Source organism: Triticum urartu, chromosome 5 (genome assembly GCF_003073215.2).
Source record: "Triticum urartu cultivar G1812 chromosome 5, Tu2.1, whole genome shotgun sequence".
In the NCBI taxonomy this organism is placed as follows: domain Eukaryota; kingdom Viridiplantae; phylum Streptophyta; class Magnoliopsida; order Poales; family Poaceae; genus Triticum; species Triticum urartu.
This window is the reverse complement of record NC_053026.1, coordinates 403,239,395-403,257,840: the sequence shown is the minus strand read 5'-3', so window position 1 is coordinate 403,257,840 and position 18,446 is coordinate 403,239,395. Positions and strand designations below refer to the sequence as shown.

General features: G+C 43.8%; 3 protein-coding genes across 5 annotated transcripts; 2 read left to right on the top strand and 1 right to left on the bottom strand.

Annotated features, from left to right (window-relative positions):
- Nucleotides 1–200: 200 nt before the first annotated feature.
- LOC125509299 (protein TIFY 6b-like) lies at nt 201–3,197 on the top strand. The gene is made up of 7 exons (XM_048674242.1): nt 201–591; nt 1,183–1,343; nt 1,440–1,714; nt 1,793–1,877; nt 1,967–2,318; nt 2,423–2,480; nt 2,615–3,197. Exons 1-7 carry the CDS (start codon nt 480–482, stop codon nt 2,817–2,819), a joined length of 1,248 nt encoding a protein of 415 aa, XP_048530199.1. The 5' UTR covers nt 201–479; the 3' UTR covers nt 2,820–3,197.
- Nucleotides 3,198–5,670: 2,473 nt separating this feature from the next.
- Nucleotides 5,671–10,189, top strand: LOC125509298 (TPR repeat-containing thioredoxin TDX). Of its 3 annotated transcripts, none has more exons than XM_048674238.1 (9): nt 5,671–5,887; nt 7,465–7,581; nt 7,690–7,777; nt 7,933–8,013; nt 8,095–8,159; nt 8,246–8,386; nt 8,892–9,005; nt 9,373–9,403; nt 9,761–10,189. In XM_048674238.1, exons 2-9 carry the CDS (start codon nt 7,480–7,482, stop codon nt 10,096–10,098), a joined length of 960 nt encoding a protein of 319 aa, XP_048530195.1. In that variant the 5' UTR covers nt 5,671–5,887; nt 7,465–7,479; the 3' UTR covers nt 10,099–10,189. The 3 variants fall into 3 exon arrangements, with proteins under 3 accessions (XP_048530195.1, XP_048530196.1, XP_048530198.1); XM_048674239.1 differs by having other exon boundaries at nt 5,685–5,887; nt 7,468–7,581; XM_048674241.1 differs by having other exon boundaries at nt 5,685–5,920.
- A 663-nt stretch (nt 10,190–10,852) lies between these two features.
- On the bottom strand, nt 10,853–14,762 carry LOC125509297 (ABC transporter G family member STR-like). Its single transcript, XM_048674237.1, has 4 exons — nt 13,741–14,762; nt 13,451–13,630; nt 12,741–13,009; nt 10,853–12,600 (listed from the first exon to the last, which is right to left on the bottom strand). Exons 1-4 carry the CDS (start codon nt 14,410–14,412, stop codon nt 11,010–11,012), a joined length of 2,712 nt encoding a protein of 903 aa, XP_048530194.1. The 5' UTR covers nt 14,413–14,762; the 3' UTR covers nt 10,853–11,009.
- Between the last annotated feature and the right edge of the window lie 3,684 nt (nt 14,763–18,446).

Here is an 18,446-nt window from a genome sequence, read left to right as displayed (position 1 = left end):
GGGCGTCCCCGGTCCGCTCACCGCGGTGGCCCACCGCCGTGCTCGCCACACCTTTCCTCTCGCTTGATTAATCACTTTTGTTTATTTATTTATTTAATAATAATCAATCATCTCGCACCCGATCTAACCTCCTGGGCCGAAAATAAATAAGCGATTAGCGGCACCACAAGCGCGCGCACGCACGCACACTGCCTAGAGGCTAGGCTTGGCTAGAGGTACTGGAGCAGTATACATACGAGAGGCAGGGGGGGGAAAGATAGCGCGGTCAAGGCTGGGAGAGAGGTGGAGAGCACCGTCGTCGTCGCCGTCATCGTTCGTTCGTTCGTTCGTTCGTTCACAGAGGAGTGGCGGTGTTGGCAGTGAGAGAGGGTGAGAGGAGGGAGGAAGGAAGGTTCAGGGGAGGGGAGTGAGAGACGAAATCCATTTATTCCCCCGTCTATCGGAGGCAAACCCGCGGCCTCCTTTCCCTAGCCGGCTGGATGGAGAGGGACTTCCTGGGCGCCATAGGCCACGAGCAGCTGCAGCAGCAGCAGCAGCAGCAGCAGCGCCAGCGCGCCGCCGCCGAGGACGACGCCGCCAGAAAGGAGTCAGGTATGATGCTACTGCCCTCCCCCTTTCTCGATTTGGGCGTGTTCGGCCAGTTCGGCGTAACGAATCTCGGGATTGACAGCGTAGGCCGCCATGCCCGTGCCCCTCGCCCGCCGGTAGTCTCTCTCTCTCTCTCTCTCTCTCTCTCTCTCTCTCTCTCTCTTCTATTTTGTTTTCTCCTCTCACCGTCGCGCCACCGCCACGGCGCCGTGTCTGGCCGCCTGATTCACCTGCTGGCGGTGCCGGGCGGGCTCAATTCGTTCTCGCCTTTCTGTCAGTTCCCTCCGCTCCCCATCTTCTTCTCTTGTTTTCGGGAAAGGCGAGCGCGTTAGGTATGGGCTGCCGAATTCCTTTCGGCGGCTCCCTCGCCGCGGATGGCGCCTCGGGGAAGCGACGGTTCTGGTTCCAGGGATGGAGGGACACGCCAAATCTTTCCGGTGGCCGCGCATGTGGCTTTGCTGATTCCGATTAGCCTCCGCCTCGCTGCTGGGATGGGGATGTTTAACGGATCCGTGCGCGTCCGCCCTCCTATATGTACGCCGTCGTCCGAGCCTAACTCAGAATTGTCTCTCTGTCTGTGTGTGCAATCCGCAGCTTACTTTGGGGGAGGAGGAGTGCCGCCCATGGATTGGTCCTTCGCTGGCAGGGCCGGGGCCGCGCCGGCGGTCATGTCCTTCAGGTCGGCGCCGAGGGAGGAGCAGCAGGGCGAGCTCGCCTACCCCAAGCAGCAGGCCTCCCGCGTCCTGACGCCACAGGTAGCTGGAGCTGCTGCTGCTCTCGATTTATGCACGCACGGTTCATGTCTGCCTGCCAGTTTTGCTAATTGTTGTGTGCTCGTTATGGTTGTGCAGAGATCGTTTGGTGCTGAGAGCCACGGCAGCGTGCAGTACGCCGCCGCCGCGCGTGCGGCTTACGGCGGGCAGCCTCCGCAGCAGCACCAGCATGCTCCTAATGGTGCTAGAGTGATTCCAATGTCGTCGCCGTTCAATCCCAACAATCCCATGTTCAGGGTTCAGAGTTCGCCTAACCTCCCGAACGGTGTTGCTGCTGGTAGCCCATTCAAACAACCGCCTTTCGTGATGAACAATGCGGTGGCTGCTTCGACTGTTGGTGTCTATAAATCAAGGTAGATAATTTGCCCTGTTTGATTCTCTGTAAATCCCAACTTTAGACTGAAATATAACTTAACTTATTTGTAATAAAGGGACACGCCGAAGCCAAAGACAGCGCAATTAACCATCTTCTATGCTGGTTCTGTCAATGTATTCAACAACGTCTCAGCAGAAAAGGTACAGCACAATTTCTTCTTATTGGTAATGCATTTTCATGTCGTTTAGGTTTGTTGGCTAAGCTGAATAATTGTTCCCGTTCATTACAGGCTCAGGAGCTTATGTTCTTGGCTAGCAGAGGATCTCTTCCAACTGCACCCACTACTGTTACTCGCAGCCCAGATGCAACCTTTTTCACTCCGGCTAAACTCGCCGCCCCTGAGGCTTCACCTGCAAAGCAGATGCTAGCTCAGATACCACAGCGTGTTTCACCTCCTTTGCCAGCCATTTCCAAACCGATGTCCATCATGTCTCAAGCTGCATGTCTCCCCAAGAGCACATCTAGCTCCAACACCGATTCCGCAGTGCCAAAATCTTCAGGCCAGTTGGTTGTGCCTCCCACAAGTCAGCCCTCGTCGTCGACACTAGCGTCCACCACTGCAGCAAGTATTATGCCAAGAGGTATGGATGCTTACGCGTGCATCTTGTGCTGTTTGATGATGTTTAGTATGTCTGTTGAATTGATACGCTGGATGCTGTATTGACGTTGCTATTTTTTGTTTCAGCTGTTCCTCAAGCTCGGAAGGCATCCCTTGCCCGATTCTTGGAGAAAAGGAAAGAAAGGTACTACAACCTTAGAATTCAGTCTTCACTATCCGAGTGTTGCAGAACATTTACCAGTGAACTAAGCTACATACCATAGCCTGTATTTGTGATCATAGGCTGATATTCATCATGTCTTCGTGCTTGTTTTGCAGGGTGACGACTACGGCGCCATATCCATCAGCCAAGAGCCCGATGGAGAGCAGCGACACGGTCGGAAGCGCCAACGACAACAACAGCAAGTCCTCATCGTGCACAGAGATCGCCTTCTCAAGCAACCATGAAGAGTCGCTGCGCCTAGGCCGGCCCAGGAACATCAGCTTTAGCGGGGAGTCCCCGAGTACAAAATTACACATCTGATCCGATATGATCTTCCGGTTGTCCATAGATTCAACCACGATGGCTGATGCAAAACCGCAATAAGAAGATTTTGCATCCAGCCAGGCAGGCAGGCAGGCAGGCAGGAGGAGGGAAGGGATATTGGGAAAAGGCAGGCAGCATGATATATGTTATTGATGATGTTGTTATTCTTGTTTATGATGTGTTTTGTTTTGGTTAGCTCGCAACCTGTAATGCTGGCCTAGCTGGTGCAACACCCCACCTAACTAACAAGGGAGCTGTCGCTTGCAGACTCTTGATTGTTATTTTTTTGCTTTGCCCCCGCGCCCATTGTATTGCAGAAGAAAGAAACATGTTGATTTAGCAGTATGAAAATTATAGGCTTACAAATTTCCACCATGGGTCGCAGAGCTGTGTGCTGTTCTTGTTCTTCTTCTGTTTTTACCAACTTCTACAGGCCGCGGGATACAATACAAGAGCCATTGAAACATTTGTGCACTACAGCGCTGTGTGAATATCTGTATCTAATTGTAGAGCTGTCTAGTTCAGATCTGGCTTCAGATAACCACCCTGGGCCAGCCACTACGGGGATACTTTAATTTAGGCGGTTTTGCTTGAAACTGTGGATGCCAGATGGTACCCCGCAACGCAATGAATGGATGTACTGTACGTATGTTCTTTCTTTTCCTTTCCTTTCCTTTTATTTTATTCTCCGTTGGTTGTTTTATTTCTTCAACCTCTCCAGATGAACACTGAAAGCTTCATGGGCTTACTTTGGCCGTACAGTACGTACTACATTTTGTTGGGAATTCCAAGAAAGATGCCCCCAAATTGCTTGTACTAGTGGTTATTGCTTTGGGTTTCTTGATATTTTCCCAGCTGAGCTCACAGGTTGAGAAAATGGCCCTTTTAACGTGCAGTTCCTTTTTTGGTCGAGCACTTTTAAAGATTCTCACTCGTCGCGGGTAAGTGTGAGAATATAGGTACTCTCAGTCTCGGTGCTAATTTACTCCCCAGCTCAGATGCACCCGCCATAAACAGTAAAAAAAGTAGAAAGGTTAAAAAAGCAATAAACTATTTTGGCAATAAAGATTGCTTGGTGTTCTATCTACGTGTAAATTTTTGTGAAACAATGGAATTCAGGCCGGTGAGCTGGGTAAAAATTGCTTTTAATGATAGCCTTTTGGAGTACAGTTTTTTTTTTCTATCATAGTGTTGTCAATGTGTTCTCTTCATGAAAATTCACGTAGTGGAACGTCCAAACATGTTTGTTGCTAAAAAAATTCATTCTTGTCTCTTATTTCCCCCCCCCAGATTTTACTGTCCATCAGGAGACAAAAATCCATGCCCCCATGTGTCGAGTACAGAAAGGAAATGAGTTAAATGGACCCGGGCAATTGGTTATCTACCGTCCATCTTCTCATAGACTGTTAATTTGGATGTGTCTTAAAGATTCTATTATTTCTATTATAGACATGTGTATTGCGCTGCTTTTAGTGTGGTACTTACTGCGCTTGCACCATTTTTAAAACTATACTCCCATCTAAGGACAGAGTGCAACGTCAAAAGAAATTGGGTTTAGGTGAGTTTAGGTGACAAAATATTAAGATACCTAAGAATAAGGCATGCCTTAGATGATGATTGGAGTGATCATACCTCTAGTCCAGCGAGGATTAGATCTCATTTTTTGATATTCAATGTATCTTACTAAGATAGATTATCCTTTTAGCCTCTCACACAAAAAAAGTTTATCCTTTTAGTGTCCTCGCAAGAAAAGAGTATCCTTTCTAGAGTAGATGACATATCCTTGGTAGTTAGGCATCGGTTATGATTTTATGAATCTCAGCGCTCCATGACTTCAGTCTTTTCTGAACGCCATTGACGCATTTGGTAGCCCGCATGAGGTTCAATTAGACCCATGGAATGTAGTTTTAGTTTATTTGCTTGTGTGCTTTGCATCAAAATCTCGCCTCCTGCGATGTTTAAAGCATCTCCGGGCCTAATTGAGGAGAAATGCTCGAATCGAGCATTTTCAACGAGTCAGGCCCGAGCGATGCAATGAAGCGCACGTGGATGGCTCTTGCCATGCAAACTAGATGACACATGGTCCATGGGTGTAGCTGGTTGTACTTGGTTATGTTCTCATCAACCTCTTACTTCTTCGCTTAGTCCCTTTTAATCTACACAGCGGTGCTTCGATTCGAGATAAGCTGTACACGAAAAAGATGCAGGTCGACAATTTGATTTCATTCGAGTGATTAGTTTGTAGTTTCGTTGATTGTATATGTTGAATTTCATGTTTGGAGCCTTTTTAGACAAATCTCGGCAAATTCCTCTGCACATTGTCAATGTTTTCATGTTGCAATGTACTCTCTCCGTTCCTAAATATTTGTCTTTTTAGAGATTTCAAATGGACTAATACATATGGATGTATATAAACATATTTTAGAGTTTAGATTTACTCATTTTGCTCTGTATGTATTCATTTGTTGAAATCTCTAAAAAGATAAATACTCCCTTTGTTCCTAGATAGTTGGACTACCACATACGGATGTATATAGACTTATTTTAGAGTGTAGATTCACTCATTTTTCTTCATATGTAGTCACTTGTTGAAATTTTTAGAAAGACAAATATTTAGGAACGGAGGGCGTACAATTTTTACTCACCCTTATTTTTTCTTTTGAGAAAAACTCACCCTTCTTTTTTGAGAAAAACTCACCCTTCTTATTTAACTTTTCAGGCACGGGCTTCGGGCCAACCGTGGATGCATGGGTTCTGTCTAAACGGGCCACAACTAGCACTTGCTACTAAAGGGCCCACAAATTAACCTAAAAAAAAGGAAAGGCCCACAACTAGTGTTGGCGAGTAAAGAACTTGCACGGTTGTTGCACCGAACGGCCGTGACCGCGAGACAGACCCGACAGCTCCGACTAAGAACGGCCGGCGGCTAGGGCGAGTCTACCTCGGTCGTTCTACCAAGTCCAAGCTAGGACACGGCGGCCGTCAGGGCTCCAACGAGGAACACCGGCCCTCTCGACCGCGAGGACCTGCTCCGTGCGGCGGCATCGGCTCCTCGTCAAGACAAGGTCAGCGCCTTGCCTCCTCCTCGATCTGCGCTGGTACTTACCCTAGAATTTCCCCATCCACGGTGTGCAATTTTGAGCAGTATATACATGTGCTCCGACCTAGTTGCGAGCCTTCGTGATGTTTGATTTGGCCGTGCTCAGATTTGGGCACCCCCGTTGCTGATTCAGCTTCATAACATGTGCGTCGTATCTGAATTTCGTTGCGAACGTGCGCTGGTAAAATTCTCTAGCGTTTATTGCGGGCCGATGAAGTAGTTCATTCTGCCTGTGGCTGTAGCATCTGGTAGATTGCAAAAATCTGGGTACTAGGTTCTCCTGGTTGTGGATTCGGTGCGGCGATTTTAGTTTATAGAGTATTGATTCTCCCATGGTTGAGTGAGTTGCGCGCTGCCCTTCCTGAAATTCTGTCATGGTTCTGTTGCCCAATTCAGTTCCAAGCTCCTCTTGCATGAGAAGCAACCACTGTTCATATAAACGCAACTATAAACTATCACTTGCACCAAAGCTACAAACTCCGTGGTTGGTAATTCTGTCATCGATGTTAAAAGCATAATCATGTACAAATATGCAAACCTAATTATACGCGGAAATCCTCTCAGCTCAAATTGAATTGTAACAATCTCCCACGTTGTCAACGTCACCCCTCTTATGCGTGGAAAATATCGCAGCCTATGGTATTTGGGTGATCATGCAAATTTTGCACATCATCTACACATGTATTGCGAGAATCGATTTCGACATGGTTTTATGATGGAAGTATTTCACAAAATATTACTCCCTCCGTTTCTAAATATTAGTCTTTTTAGAGATTCCACTATGTACTACATGCGGAGCAAAATGAGTGAATCTACACTCTAAAATATGTCCATATACATCCGTATGTAGTTTGTAGTGGAATCTCTAAACAGACTTATATTTAGGAACGGAGGGAGTATATGGAAGTATACAGTTTCTCTGAATAAGACTTATGCACAAGACAATCCCTACATAAATACCCATGGCCGATCTGGCAGATAAAAATAATGAGCACAAAAGATACATCTAATCTACATCTCCATGGGACGATGGTCTGGACGATGCGGTGGTGGCCCAGCTGCAGTTTCTCATCGCTCGTTGCCTCTCCAAACCTAGTCTCCTCCACCATCCCTCCCTCTTCTTCTTTGTGGAAACCTCATCAAGTGATCTCGCTCGCTCGGATTCTTTGCTTATCCTGTTGCCACCAAAGTGAGAGGAAGTATCGAAGAAACCATTTTGTTATGGACTTCGACAAAGCCTTTAGTACCCCCGGTCCCCCTCTCCCTTTTTTTCCGATGAAGTTTATTGGTTCTGTTGTGCTTGACATGCTTCTTGGTCCTGTTCTCAGCCTTGGAGCTAGGTTTCCGGTAATCTTTCTTGGTATCTTCATTGTGTACCGCTGACACCATATTGTTGATGATTTGGGCGTCATTGATGTGCAAGATTATCTTTATTGGTTCTTTATGTTGGATGCAGTTAGTCCTAGTAGTTGGTTTTGTGCAAGTTATTCAAACAAAAACTTTACAGATTAGTTGAACTTTAGTGAATTTTGTTTTTTGCAGAAGGCATCAGAAGGCATGGCGAAGGTGGGAGAGAACAGCTTCGAGGATGAAATCATGGAGTCGGACATTGAATTGGAAGGGGAAGTTGTTGAGCCAGACGATGATCCTCTGCAGAAGGTCAGGATTTGGGTGAAAAGTCGTTTGTTTTTGATAGAACCATCAACCATATGTTCTGTGCTGGTGGTGTGGAAAATTGATGTTGTGCTTTTCCCTTATCTGTTACAGATGGGAGATCCATCGGTTGAAGTCTCTGAAGAAATGCGCGACAAGGCACAGCTCTACAAAAAGAAGGGTGTTGATGCGCTTTCAGAAGGTAAGGTTTAATTATTGTCACAGGGATGTGAGGCAATTAATCTTTGCATATGCAATATAAGAGAATGGATGTGAGCTTTTGTAGTTTGGTGAAACTAGATACTGAAAGTTCTCCTCCTATTTGAATATTTGAATAAATGTGGATTTGTGTATTAGGTAAACTGGACGAAGCAGTCGAGCACCTGACGGAGGCCATCTTGCTGAACCCCACTTCAGCTATCCTCTATGCAGCCAGGGGTATCAAGAGTTACTATATGTAATCCTTCAATTTGATCTTGACTTTGTATGGCGCTCTTATCTTTGATGCACTTTATGCAGCTGGTGTTTTTGTGAAGATGAAGAAACCAAATGCAGCGATTCTTGATGCGGAGGCAGCATTACAGGTTTGGATGCCTCATGGATAATAAATCCCATTGCTGTCCATAGATATGCTCACAATCAAGTTCCTGTGTAATGTGTACTTGCTCAGATAAATCCAGATTCTGCTAAAGGATATAAATCACGAGGGATGGCAAAAGCTATGCTTGGGAAGTGGGAAGATGCTGCTCATGACCTACACTTGGCAGCAAAATTGGATTTTGATGAAGAGATCAGCTCAGAGCTTAAGAAGGTAAGATATTAACCATTAACATCCAAAATGCCCTTTGGACCCCGGGCTTAGTGATCCTGGACTTTCGAGAAATTCGAAAATAAATATTGAGGTGTTAAAATTTGTTGAAGATAGCAAACATCACATACTCTGTTTCTTTTACAAATCCACATTTTTTTATGTAGCTCACAAAAGTAGTTATTAATGGAATTTTACACTGCATATTACATCTCTCTCTCTCTCTCTCTCTCTATATATATATATATATACATACATGTGGAATTATTTTAGGATTTTTTCAAAACTTTTGATATGATTTTTGATTTTTTTTAATTTCTGGGATCATGGAGCCTTTTTTTTCTCTCGAGAAAACGCAAAAGCCTCACGTTTCAATGCATTCCCTGAGCTCCAAATCGCCGCACTCCTGTTAACATAGCCTACCATGGAAAAAAAGGAGAGTAGGGAGGACACTGATCATTTCCGCTTGAAGTAAAGCTGTGTCTCAGACATGCATTCCCATGTACAGGTTGAACCCAATGTACACAAAATTGAGGAGCACAAGAAAAAGTATGAACGCCTGCGTAAAGAGAGGGACATGAAAAAAGCTGACTTGGAAAGACAGCGTAGGCATGCTGAGGAGGTAATCATCTTTCCGAATGGTTGATAGAAGTAGGAAGGTCTCTACAAATCCTTTGTGTTTCCGAGTGTTATCATTAAGACTGAAACTCGTTTACTCCCTCTGTTCCTAAATATAAGTCTTTTTAGACATTCCAATATGGACCACATACGGAGCATAATGAGTGAATCTACACTCTAAAATATGTCTATATACATCCGTATATAGTCCATATTGAAATCTCTAAATAGGCTTATATTTAGAAACGGAGGGAGTAATTAGTAGGAAGGTCTTTACAAATACTCAAACCATGTTTGGTATTGTTGTGACTGTCTTGATACCTCAAGCAACTTCTGTATACTAATGTTTTCATATACATTGTGTTACACAGGTGTCTGCTGCTTCTGCTATTCTAAAGCCTGGTAAGTTTCGTATATAATTTGTTAGATTATCTCCATACAGACTTATACTCCCTCCGTTCCTAAATATAAGTCTTTTTATAGATTCAAATATGGACTACATACGAAGCAAAATGAGTGAATCTACACTCTAAAATATGTCTATATACATCCGTACGTAGTTCTTATTGAAATCTCTAAAAAGACTTATATTTAAGAACGGAGGGAGTATATACAAACATTCGAAGGAAGTACACACAATATTTTTTGCTTGCTTTCTGTGTTCTGATAACATTTCCTCTTCAAAGTGAAGTGATATATTGTTGCTGATGCTGGATTTAATATGTCTGACGCACATATTATTTTGTGATGTTCTATCAGGTGATGTGATCACTATCCACTCATCTAATCAACTGGAAGAAATATTTACAGCCGCGTCAAAACTGTCGAAGCTTGTGATTCTGTATTTTACTGCAACATGGTGTGGACCATGTCGTTTTATGGGCCCTGTTTACAAAAGCTTATCTGAACAGCACCGAAATGTCGTATTCCTTAAGCTGGACATTGATCAACAAGGCAATATTGCCCATCGCTGGAATGTCTCAAGTGTTCCAACATTCTCCTGTGTGATAAATGGCAAAGAGATTGATAAGGTTGTCGGGGCTGACAAGACCGGCCTTGAGAGAAAAATTGCGGAGCATGGCTCTCGTAAACAGTGAGCTGTATCATGTTACTCCTATGTTGTACTCATATGGACTCAACTCAATAAATGAGTGGTTATGAATAAAAATTGACCTACATGTGTGGAAATTCTGGCTGTCTCTGTATTTTCATATAGTATTAATTTATGTGCTTTAGTAGTGGTCGTGGTGCATGCACATACACCCGAGAGAGTATGTATTTTGATGTTCCATGGAAAGTTACTCTAGCAATCTACATGTTGAAAGTTTACCTACAAAACTAAAGTTGCTTTTGCAGGATTCTTTTAGCTTTCTGTCTAAAATGAACTATATTTCTTGTTAGTAGTACTGTGAGTCTGTACCTTGTTCTACCTATGTTGTTATGTGTTTTTAATTCACAAAATCTAATAGCTTCAACATTCCTCATTCGATCTCTGAAAAGTATTTCTCATATTGTAGACTACTTGTGTGAATCTGATTTGCTGTTGATGCCATCATAGTTTGCTTGTCCGTGTCCATTGATAATTGATGCAGTAGCTTTTGTAAACCTAACGGAGAAATAAATACAACATTTGATAACAATATTCCACACCTTTGTTTTGTAAGTTATTCATTGTAAAATGTGTGCCAGTTACATATTCTATGGTTCTTATATGTAAGAGCACATCACAGTATGACTTCCTGCATGATTGCATGGCGACCTACAACAAAATGCTGCACGGTGCAGCCTCTGGGGCACATCTACCTGAACTAGTCAAAATAAGAAAGAATGATGTTGGCTTTCGCTTGATGCTTTTGAAGGCAAACTTTCCATTACATCGATTAAAGCTGGTAGCAATGTGCTGAAAGGAGATAACAAATGCATTCTGCCAAAAGAGAATGAGAAAGATCACAAATGCACACAAAGAGATATGGGATACATATTTGGTATGCCTTTGCTGGAGAGCTATTTACTTCCTCTCATTCTTGGAGTAGAATCTGAGGACCACATAGAAGAAGAGCCGATAGAGCACACCCCAGGCAAGGAGGATTGCAACATCAACCCAGATGCTGTCCATTGTGATGTCCATGGAGGTGAGCACATCCTGGCCTATCAGGGGACATGTTGTGATGTTTGGGTTCAGTTGATCATGGAGGCCACTCAACTTGATTTCTCCCAGAGGTCCTGGTGACAGCTGATTTTTTGTGCCGGTGTAGCAATGGCCGCCTTTGAACTCGTTGACGAGCAACGCCTCAAACGGGTACTTGATTGCGGAGATGTAGTGAAGCCATCTCCAGTAAATCGGGATCTTGTTCCGCTTCAGGAAGAACCCGCAGGTGAGGAAGAAGAGCGCCGTCGTTGCAATCACGACGGCGTAGCCAGTGATGTAGCTCGGAACAAGCGCGCTCACCAGCATCACATAGGCATTTGTTGTGATGAGCGACGCAAAGAGGACGATCCAGAAGTAGAGCAAGCTGCTATTCAGGTGGAGCATGAACTTTGTGATCACCGCAAAGGTGAAGCCCTGGATGGCGAAGAAGGGAAGGTAGACAATGAGGGAGGAGATCACGTAGGTCGAAGCACGGTATGCATTGTGTGACCTCTCGCGGATGAAGATGAAGCGTTCCTGGATGAATGTTGGCACTGCATCATTCGAGGAGAAGAAGACGAGGCAGACTGCAAAGATGTAGAAGTTGAGGATGCGGTTGATGGTCAGGAAATCGGAACCGCTGAGGCGATGGAACAGCGTCGAGAGGATGAGCGCCATGACGGTGAGCACAATCTCACGAGAGAGGAACAACTCCGGTGTGCGCACGACATTCAGTGCGGTACGCCATGAAAGTACAGCCACCTCCCTGAGCCAAGGATTGGCGAACTTGGGCCCGTCCTCTGGTGCATCTAGTGGCTCAATGTCAAGCCCCTGCTCCTCATAGTCTGGCTCTTCTGGCTTGAACACTGGTTCTTGGGGAGACGGAGGAATTGACCTGTGCGGCGTATTCACACGGCTTCGCTGGTAGCTTGACATTGGGGTCCTTGCCGGTGTTCGAGCTGGAGTCCAAGTTGGCCTGCGCTGCGGCGTCCCTGCGACACCATTGTAAACCCAGACTGAGAAATCTTTGTAGAACTGTGAAGCTAATCTTGGGTGGTAGCCCGAGTTTGCAGGATGCATCGGTGTCTGTATTTTTCTCTCAAGAGAATTGTCGAAATCACCCTCCTCGTCATCAATATTGTAGGACTCAAAGTTTGAGAAGGGGTTAGCATGAGGCGTTGCGCTTGCAAGTGAAAACTGGTTGCTTTTGAGTTGCATTTGCCTGAACTGGACTGACTTCTGGTATGGTGTCCTCGGTGTTCTCGGCACCGGAGTCTTTGCAGCTTCAGTGGGTTTGCTGCCATCCCTCTGGTATGCAACCAAAGGCTCAAGTCCCAGTGTCGATTCATCGTACTCCTTGATGACATCCAGTAGATACTCCATGCTGTTCTCTCCCTCAGGTACTGGCCGGCCGAATCCAGCAAGGTATGTGGGAAGTGTGGTTGGGTTGCCTAGATAGATCAGTCGTCCTCTGGATGAAATAATTGAACCAGTTAGAAGAGTATATAGCATAGTGCAATACGACTGGAATGCAATGTAACCATTAACAGCCACAATGGGAAGTTATTAACAGGCCTGAGAGCACCAGATTGAATAAAAATGGAATACTACCTTGCAAGGATGACAATTCTGTCGAGAAGCATCTGGATCCTGAAAGATGGTTGATGGATAGTCATGAGCACAATGCTTCCTCCTCTTGCGATATCCTTCACTTTCTCCACCACACTGTGTGCACTAGTGGAGTCGAGGCCGGAGGTTGGTTCGTCGAGAAACAAGAGAGATGGCTTATGGATGATGTCTGTGCCGATCGACACTCTGCGGCGTTCCCCGCCAGAGACCCCTCGCACCCCTTCATCCCCAATGTATGTGTGAGCGGTTGTCTGTCATTCGGCAAGGGTATGCTTGTCAAAAATCTGAATAATTTTCTCAGGAACTATTTTTCATGTAGTTCCGGTGGACCAGATATTATTGGATTATTACTGTGCCCACTAAGCTTCTGAAGTTCGGTTGCGATTCGTAGCTACTATTGGACAGTTGCATCGCATATTTGCGCAGGATTACAATCTAACATGATTTTGGAATTACTTAACAAACTTTGAGCCATAATTGAACAAATTTTATTGTGGTTCGTAGCAACGCACGCACTCCTTGCTAGTCAAACAATAAATTAGGAAACATGAGAGTTCTGAACTAGTATTGTCGCTAGAGATGCTTATGTGATCAATTTAAGGTTCAGAATGTGGCAAAGCAGTGCATAAATTGAACCATTATTATTGGTTGACTCATTTAGGGATGCTTGAGTAGGGAGAATTAGGGGTTACCTGCAGACCAAGCTGCTCAATGAGTTCCCACACCCTCTTGAGCTTCTCAGCCCTTGAGAGGGATGGCGGGAGCCTGACCTCAGCTGCAAACGTGAGCGTCTCCAGCACCGTAAGCATGGGAAACAGCTGATCGTCTTGCATCACGTAAGAGGAAATCTGCTTCATGTAGCTCGTGGTGACCTGATCAAGTTTCAGTTCAGAGCATAAGAAACTCCACCGTTTGTTCTTTTTGTCTCTTCTTGTAATGAAAATGCAACATAACCATCGAGTCGAGTGTTAAAAAATCTTACGGGTCGTCCGTCGATGCTGACAGACCCTTCGAGGCTCCCCTTGGCGATCCTCCCGGCAATGGCGTCGAGGAAAGTGGACTTGCCGGCGCCGCTGGGGCCGAGGATGGCGGTGACCTGGCCGCGGAGCGCTTGCCCGGAAATGTCGTTGAGCAGGTACACCTCCTTCTTGATCTTGACCCCGTCCTTCTTCTGCTTCTTGATGACGCTGTAGGAGAGGTTCTTGAACTCGAGCCCCTGGCCGGGGAAGGTGGTGATCTTCTCGCCGACGGCCGGCACGGGGCCGCCGCGCTTCCCCCGCACGTCCGCGGCGTCCAGGAGGCTCTCCAGGCTCTTCTTCCTCTCCGTCCGGCGGGCGGGCATCTCCGCCGCTCTCCGGGCGGTGGCCGCCGTCTCGCCCGCCCTCTCGGTCCTGTGGGCGGCGGGCAGCACCTCGGCCGCCCTCTCCGTGCGGCGTGGAGGCGCCTCGGCCGCCCTCCGATGCGCCGTCTCGTCCGCCGCCGCCCTCCGGTGGTCCCTCTCGCCGTCCCTCCGCATGGCCGTCCTGTGCTGCTGCTGCGGCTGCTGCATCTTTGCTGCGGTGGGCTTGCGGCTTCCCCTTCGCCCCGCTTGATTCCTTATATGATGCCCGCAAACAAGAAAATTTCTGAGTACGCGATGCGCCGGTGGACGCATCCCAGGCCGCCAAACGCGAGGTGTTTTGTCCTGCGTCCAGAAGCTTTGGAGGCGATGTTCCCGCTGGCCGCGCCTTGGTTTCGCAGGTGGGCGTGGCGCCCTTGGCGCGTTGCCGCGACGTTGATATTGAGGCAGTGGTGGCGGCCACGCCGCGCCTGCCTTGGCCTGTGCTTCTCTTGGGGCTTGCAAGTTCCACTAATGGTTACCTTTGCTGGCTTGCTGCAGCTTGGACTGGCGCAGAATTACGATGACTGATTCAGAGCCTCTGCTGCATGCTGCTGAAGCTGAATATTTGGGCAACGGAGAATACGGAGCGGCAGAGCATCTAGTATTACCAGGTCGTAGTTACACAGGGTTAACGACCGGAAGAGAACTGAGCTGAGCTTACCAGGTCGTAGTTACACAGGGTTAACGACGGGAAGAGAACTGGTCGCGAGCAGTGTGACTCTGATCTGCCGCCGAGTGTTTCCCGCTGGCATTCGTTCGAAGCTGAGTCTTGAGGAGCGTACCAACTACGGAGGGGCATCGTCGTCGTCGTCGGCGGCAATCGGGAAACACATTCCCAGCTTATTTCCTCGCGGTCGCAGGAGAGACAACCTTCATCTGCGGGAATCCAGCCGGCGATCGGCGCCCGGTCTCTAGCCGCAGTCTTGTCTGGCATTTCTCCTCTCGCAGGTCGCAGCGTCCGTCCCGTTGGGTGTTGGAGCGGGCTGTGTGCGGCCCGCTATGCATGCCAAGAGCTGTTTATCGCCTAATGCGAGGCAGAGCTCCGGCTCGCCTCTGGCGCGGTGCTACCGGGCCGGTCTAGCACTGTAGCTGCAGACGCGAGTTTTTTTCAATGGCTTTTTTTTATCAATCATTGTTTGCATCAGTTTTCTTTGTATTTCTATTTCTAATGGTTTTACTTTATTTCCCTTTTTTTACTATTTTTCTTCGTGTTTCTTGATTTTTTTGTCAGTCTCTTCGGTTTTCTTTGTTTTTTCATTTCCTTAACACATGTCTAAAATTTTCATACACATTATACATTTTTTTTATAAATTAGAAAAATGTTTTTATACACGTTTAACATTTTCTAAATAAATGACTAACATTTTGATGTCTGTTTCATCGTACAGATTGTAAAATTTTGTTATACATCTAAAGTATTTTTACAAACGTTTAACAATTTTTAAATGCCTGATTGTTTTAAATACATGTTTTTGAATTCTTTTTTAATACATGTTAATTGTTTTCACAAATACACGTTGAAACCTTTTATTGAATGATACAAAACACTTTATAAGCTATGAGGAGATTTTTTACATTGTACAAACACTTCTAATTTTCACAAACGTAGTTTTAAATACATGAACATTTTTTGCATTGTATAAATACTTTTAAAAACTTCAGAAACATATTTTTAAAGTGTAACATACTATTTTAATAGTACAAAACATTTTTAATTACATCAATATTTGTTTTACGTTCTATACCATTTTTCTAAAATGTCGCGTACATTATTTTGGAACACATGCACATTTCTTAATGTCATGATTTTTTTGGAATGCTACCAACATCATTTATAAATTACACCTTTTTTTACACTGTTAAAAATTCGTGACGTTTTTTAAAGAAGTAAGTAAATTATTTTTTGTAATACATTTATTTATAATATTTTCAAAAGTAAAAAATAAAGAGGCCAAAAGTTACTGGTGCATGTGTACCTGCGTGATCATGGGCGCCCATTTAGGGCATCCTTGAGGTGAGACGTGCTATTGTTACTGTTTTTTGAGATACCTTACCAGGCTTGATGACGGGAGCACCTATGTGCCGCTTACTGCGGAAATCAGTCGGGGCTAAGAAGGAATCAATCTCACGACCGCGCACTTGTATAGCGAGGTACCTAACCACTATCCTGATTGCTGCTTGAGGTGATATGGCAATGCGAATACTATAGAACTAGTCACATCACCAGATCCGGTTATTTTTCCAATTTTCGATCTTTAATAGTAATTTCTGAATATATTTTTAAATGTAAGAACATTTTTTACGAAAACACATGAGTTTTATTTTTTAGCAATTTTTGAATATGTAATCAAATTTTAAAAAAGGAACAAATTTGAAGTTGTGGACAAATATTGAAAAACAGGAACATATTTTAAAATTACGATCAGTTTTGATTAAAACAGACATGTTTTTTGAAAATGTGAACAATATTTTGAATTGTTGAAAAAAACTAAAAACAGGAACATATTTTGAATTTGTGAACAAATCCTGAAAATATTTGAACATTTTGTTAAATGCCGAACAAAAATTCACAATCATGAACAAGTTTTGACAAAATGCGAACATTTTTTGATTTTGTGAACACTTTTAAAAAAGAGGAGCATTTTTTAATTTGTGAACAAATTCTGAGAACAGGCACATTTTTTGATTTGTGATGTTTTTTGAAAACGGGAACATTTTTTTAGAATGATGAACAATTTTTTAAAGATGTGCTTTTTTTCAAAGAAAAAATTACCAAATAAAATTTGAAAAAGGATCAATTTTTGAAAATTGAAAACAAATTTTGAAACATGAGTGATTTTTGAAACATTCCAAAACAATGTTCTCAAACCTGAAATTTGTTCAAAAATGTAAAAAAATGGTCTATATGTTGAAAAAGTGCGTACATATTTTGAATTTCTGAACATTTTTATAGACAAGAACAGTTTTTACCTATGCGAACAAAAAATTTGGAACTACAGAAAATGTTTTTGAAAAACATGAAACTTTTTTCAAGTTGCGAACAAATTATGAAATTCTGAACAAAATTTTTAAAGCAAGAACATTTTTTGAATTTTTGAAGAAATATTTGAAAATGAAACATTTCATGAAATTATGAACATTTTTTGAAACAAAGCGAACAAATTTTGCAAGCTATGAACAACATTTGAAAACAGGAACATTTTTCGTAAAAATAAACAAAATTTGTAAAATGCGAACATTTTTTGAAAAAGAAAAAGAAATCTTAGAAAGAAACATGAAAATGAAATGAAAAGAAAATCAGAGAAAAAAGAAACAAAAAGGAAATAGGTAAAGAAAATAAACAGAAAAAGGAAACAAGGAGAGAAATGGAAAAAAGAAACAGAAAAAAAAACAAAAAGATAAACAGAAAAGGAAGAAATCCGGTTCAGGAACCTTCTAGAAGGTTCCCAAAACCGTAAAAAAACGTCTGGGAACGTGTTCCCAAAACCGGGAACGCTGAAAGCGCTTAAACAGGCCGGTCCAATACGACCTATCGAATCGACCGCGTGTGCGAACCTGCGACTTCTTGCCACAGAGAGCGGCGAATAGGAAATTCCCTTGATGCCTGGTTGCTAGTGTTACTATTGTGGCTCTATTTTTACTACTCGGGCTGCAGCCGGGTGCTTCCTCCTTGTTTCCTTTTTCAAATCAATGAACTTTTTTTTAAAATTGATGAACTTTTTTGAAATTTGATGAACTTATTTTAATAAAATTTGATGTACTTTTTTCAAATCAATGGATTTTTTCTTCAAATTCGACGAACTCCTTTTCAAATTCCATTAGCTATTTTTTCAATAATAGATTAACTTTTTTCACATTTTGTGATTTTTTTCCAATTCTATGAATGTTATTAATCCTTATTTTTCAAAATCAATGAACATTTTTCAAATCGATGAACTTCTTTTAAATTCATGGTTTTTCTATAATTTTATGAATTCTTTTGCAAATTTATGTTTTCTTTTTGAAAATAATTTACACTAGGTATATAATATATGTTATGTGCAGTATTAAAAGGGTTAGATGGTACAATCTCATGGTATTAGACAATAAGTCATGGACGATCTAGTGGTTACCACGGCAGGGCGTCAATCGACAATGTGGTGCTAAGTTTGATTCCTCCTTCTCACTTAATGTTTTCTTGGCGTTTCCTTTTTAGCATGTTGCTGCCGGCCCGCTAGGCACCGCGTGCGAGCGCCAGCACAGTTAACCGGCACTTAGGGGTTGTTTGGTTTCTGTCCCAGAGCCCCACACCAAATCCTAGGTGCGCC

Coding starts and splice junctions, on each gene's coding strand:
- LOC125509298 (XM_048674238.1), top strand. CDS start 7,480: ATGGCGAAGGTGGGAGAGAACAGCTTCGAGGATGAAATCATGGAGTCG. Junction 8,014..8,094: donor TATCCTCTATGCAGCCAGGG/GTATCAAGAGTT, acceptor CACTTTATGCAG/CTGGTGTTTTTGTGAAGATG. Junction 8,387..8,891: donor TCAGCTCAGAGCTTAAGAAG/GTAAGATATTAA, acceptor TCCCATGTACAG/GTTGAACCCAATGTACACAA.
- LOC125509299 (XM_048674242.1), top strand. CDS start 480: ATGGAGAGGGACTTCCTGGGCGCCATAGGCCACGAGCAGCTGCAGCAG. Junction 1,878..1,966: donor ACAACGTCTCAGCAGAAAAG/GTACAGCACAAT, acceptor CGTTCATTACAG/GCTCAGGAGCTTATGTTCTT. Junction 2,481..2,614: donor TTGGAGAAAAGGAAAGAAAG/GTACTACAACCT, acceptor CTTGTTTTGCAG/GGTGACGACTACGGCGCCAT.
- LOC125509297 (XM_048674237.1), bottom strand. CDS start 14,412: ATGCGTCCACCGGCGCATCGCGTACTCAGAAATTTTCTTGTTTGCGGG. Junction 13,631..13,740: donor TCAGCATCGACGGACGACCC/GTAAGATTTTTT, acceptor AAACTTGATCAG/GTCACCACGAGCTACATGAA. Junction 13,010..13,450: donor TTGAGCAGCTTGGTCTGCAG/GTAACCCCTAAT, acceptor GCCGAATGACAG/ACAACCGCTCACACATACAT.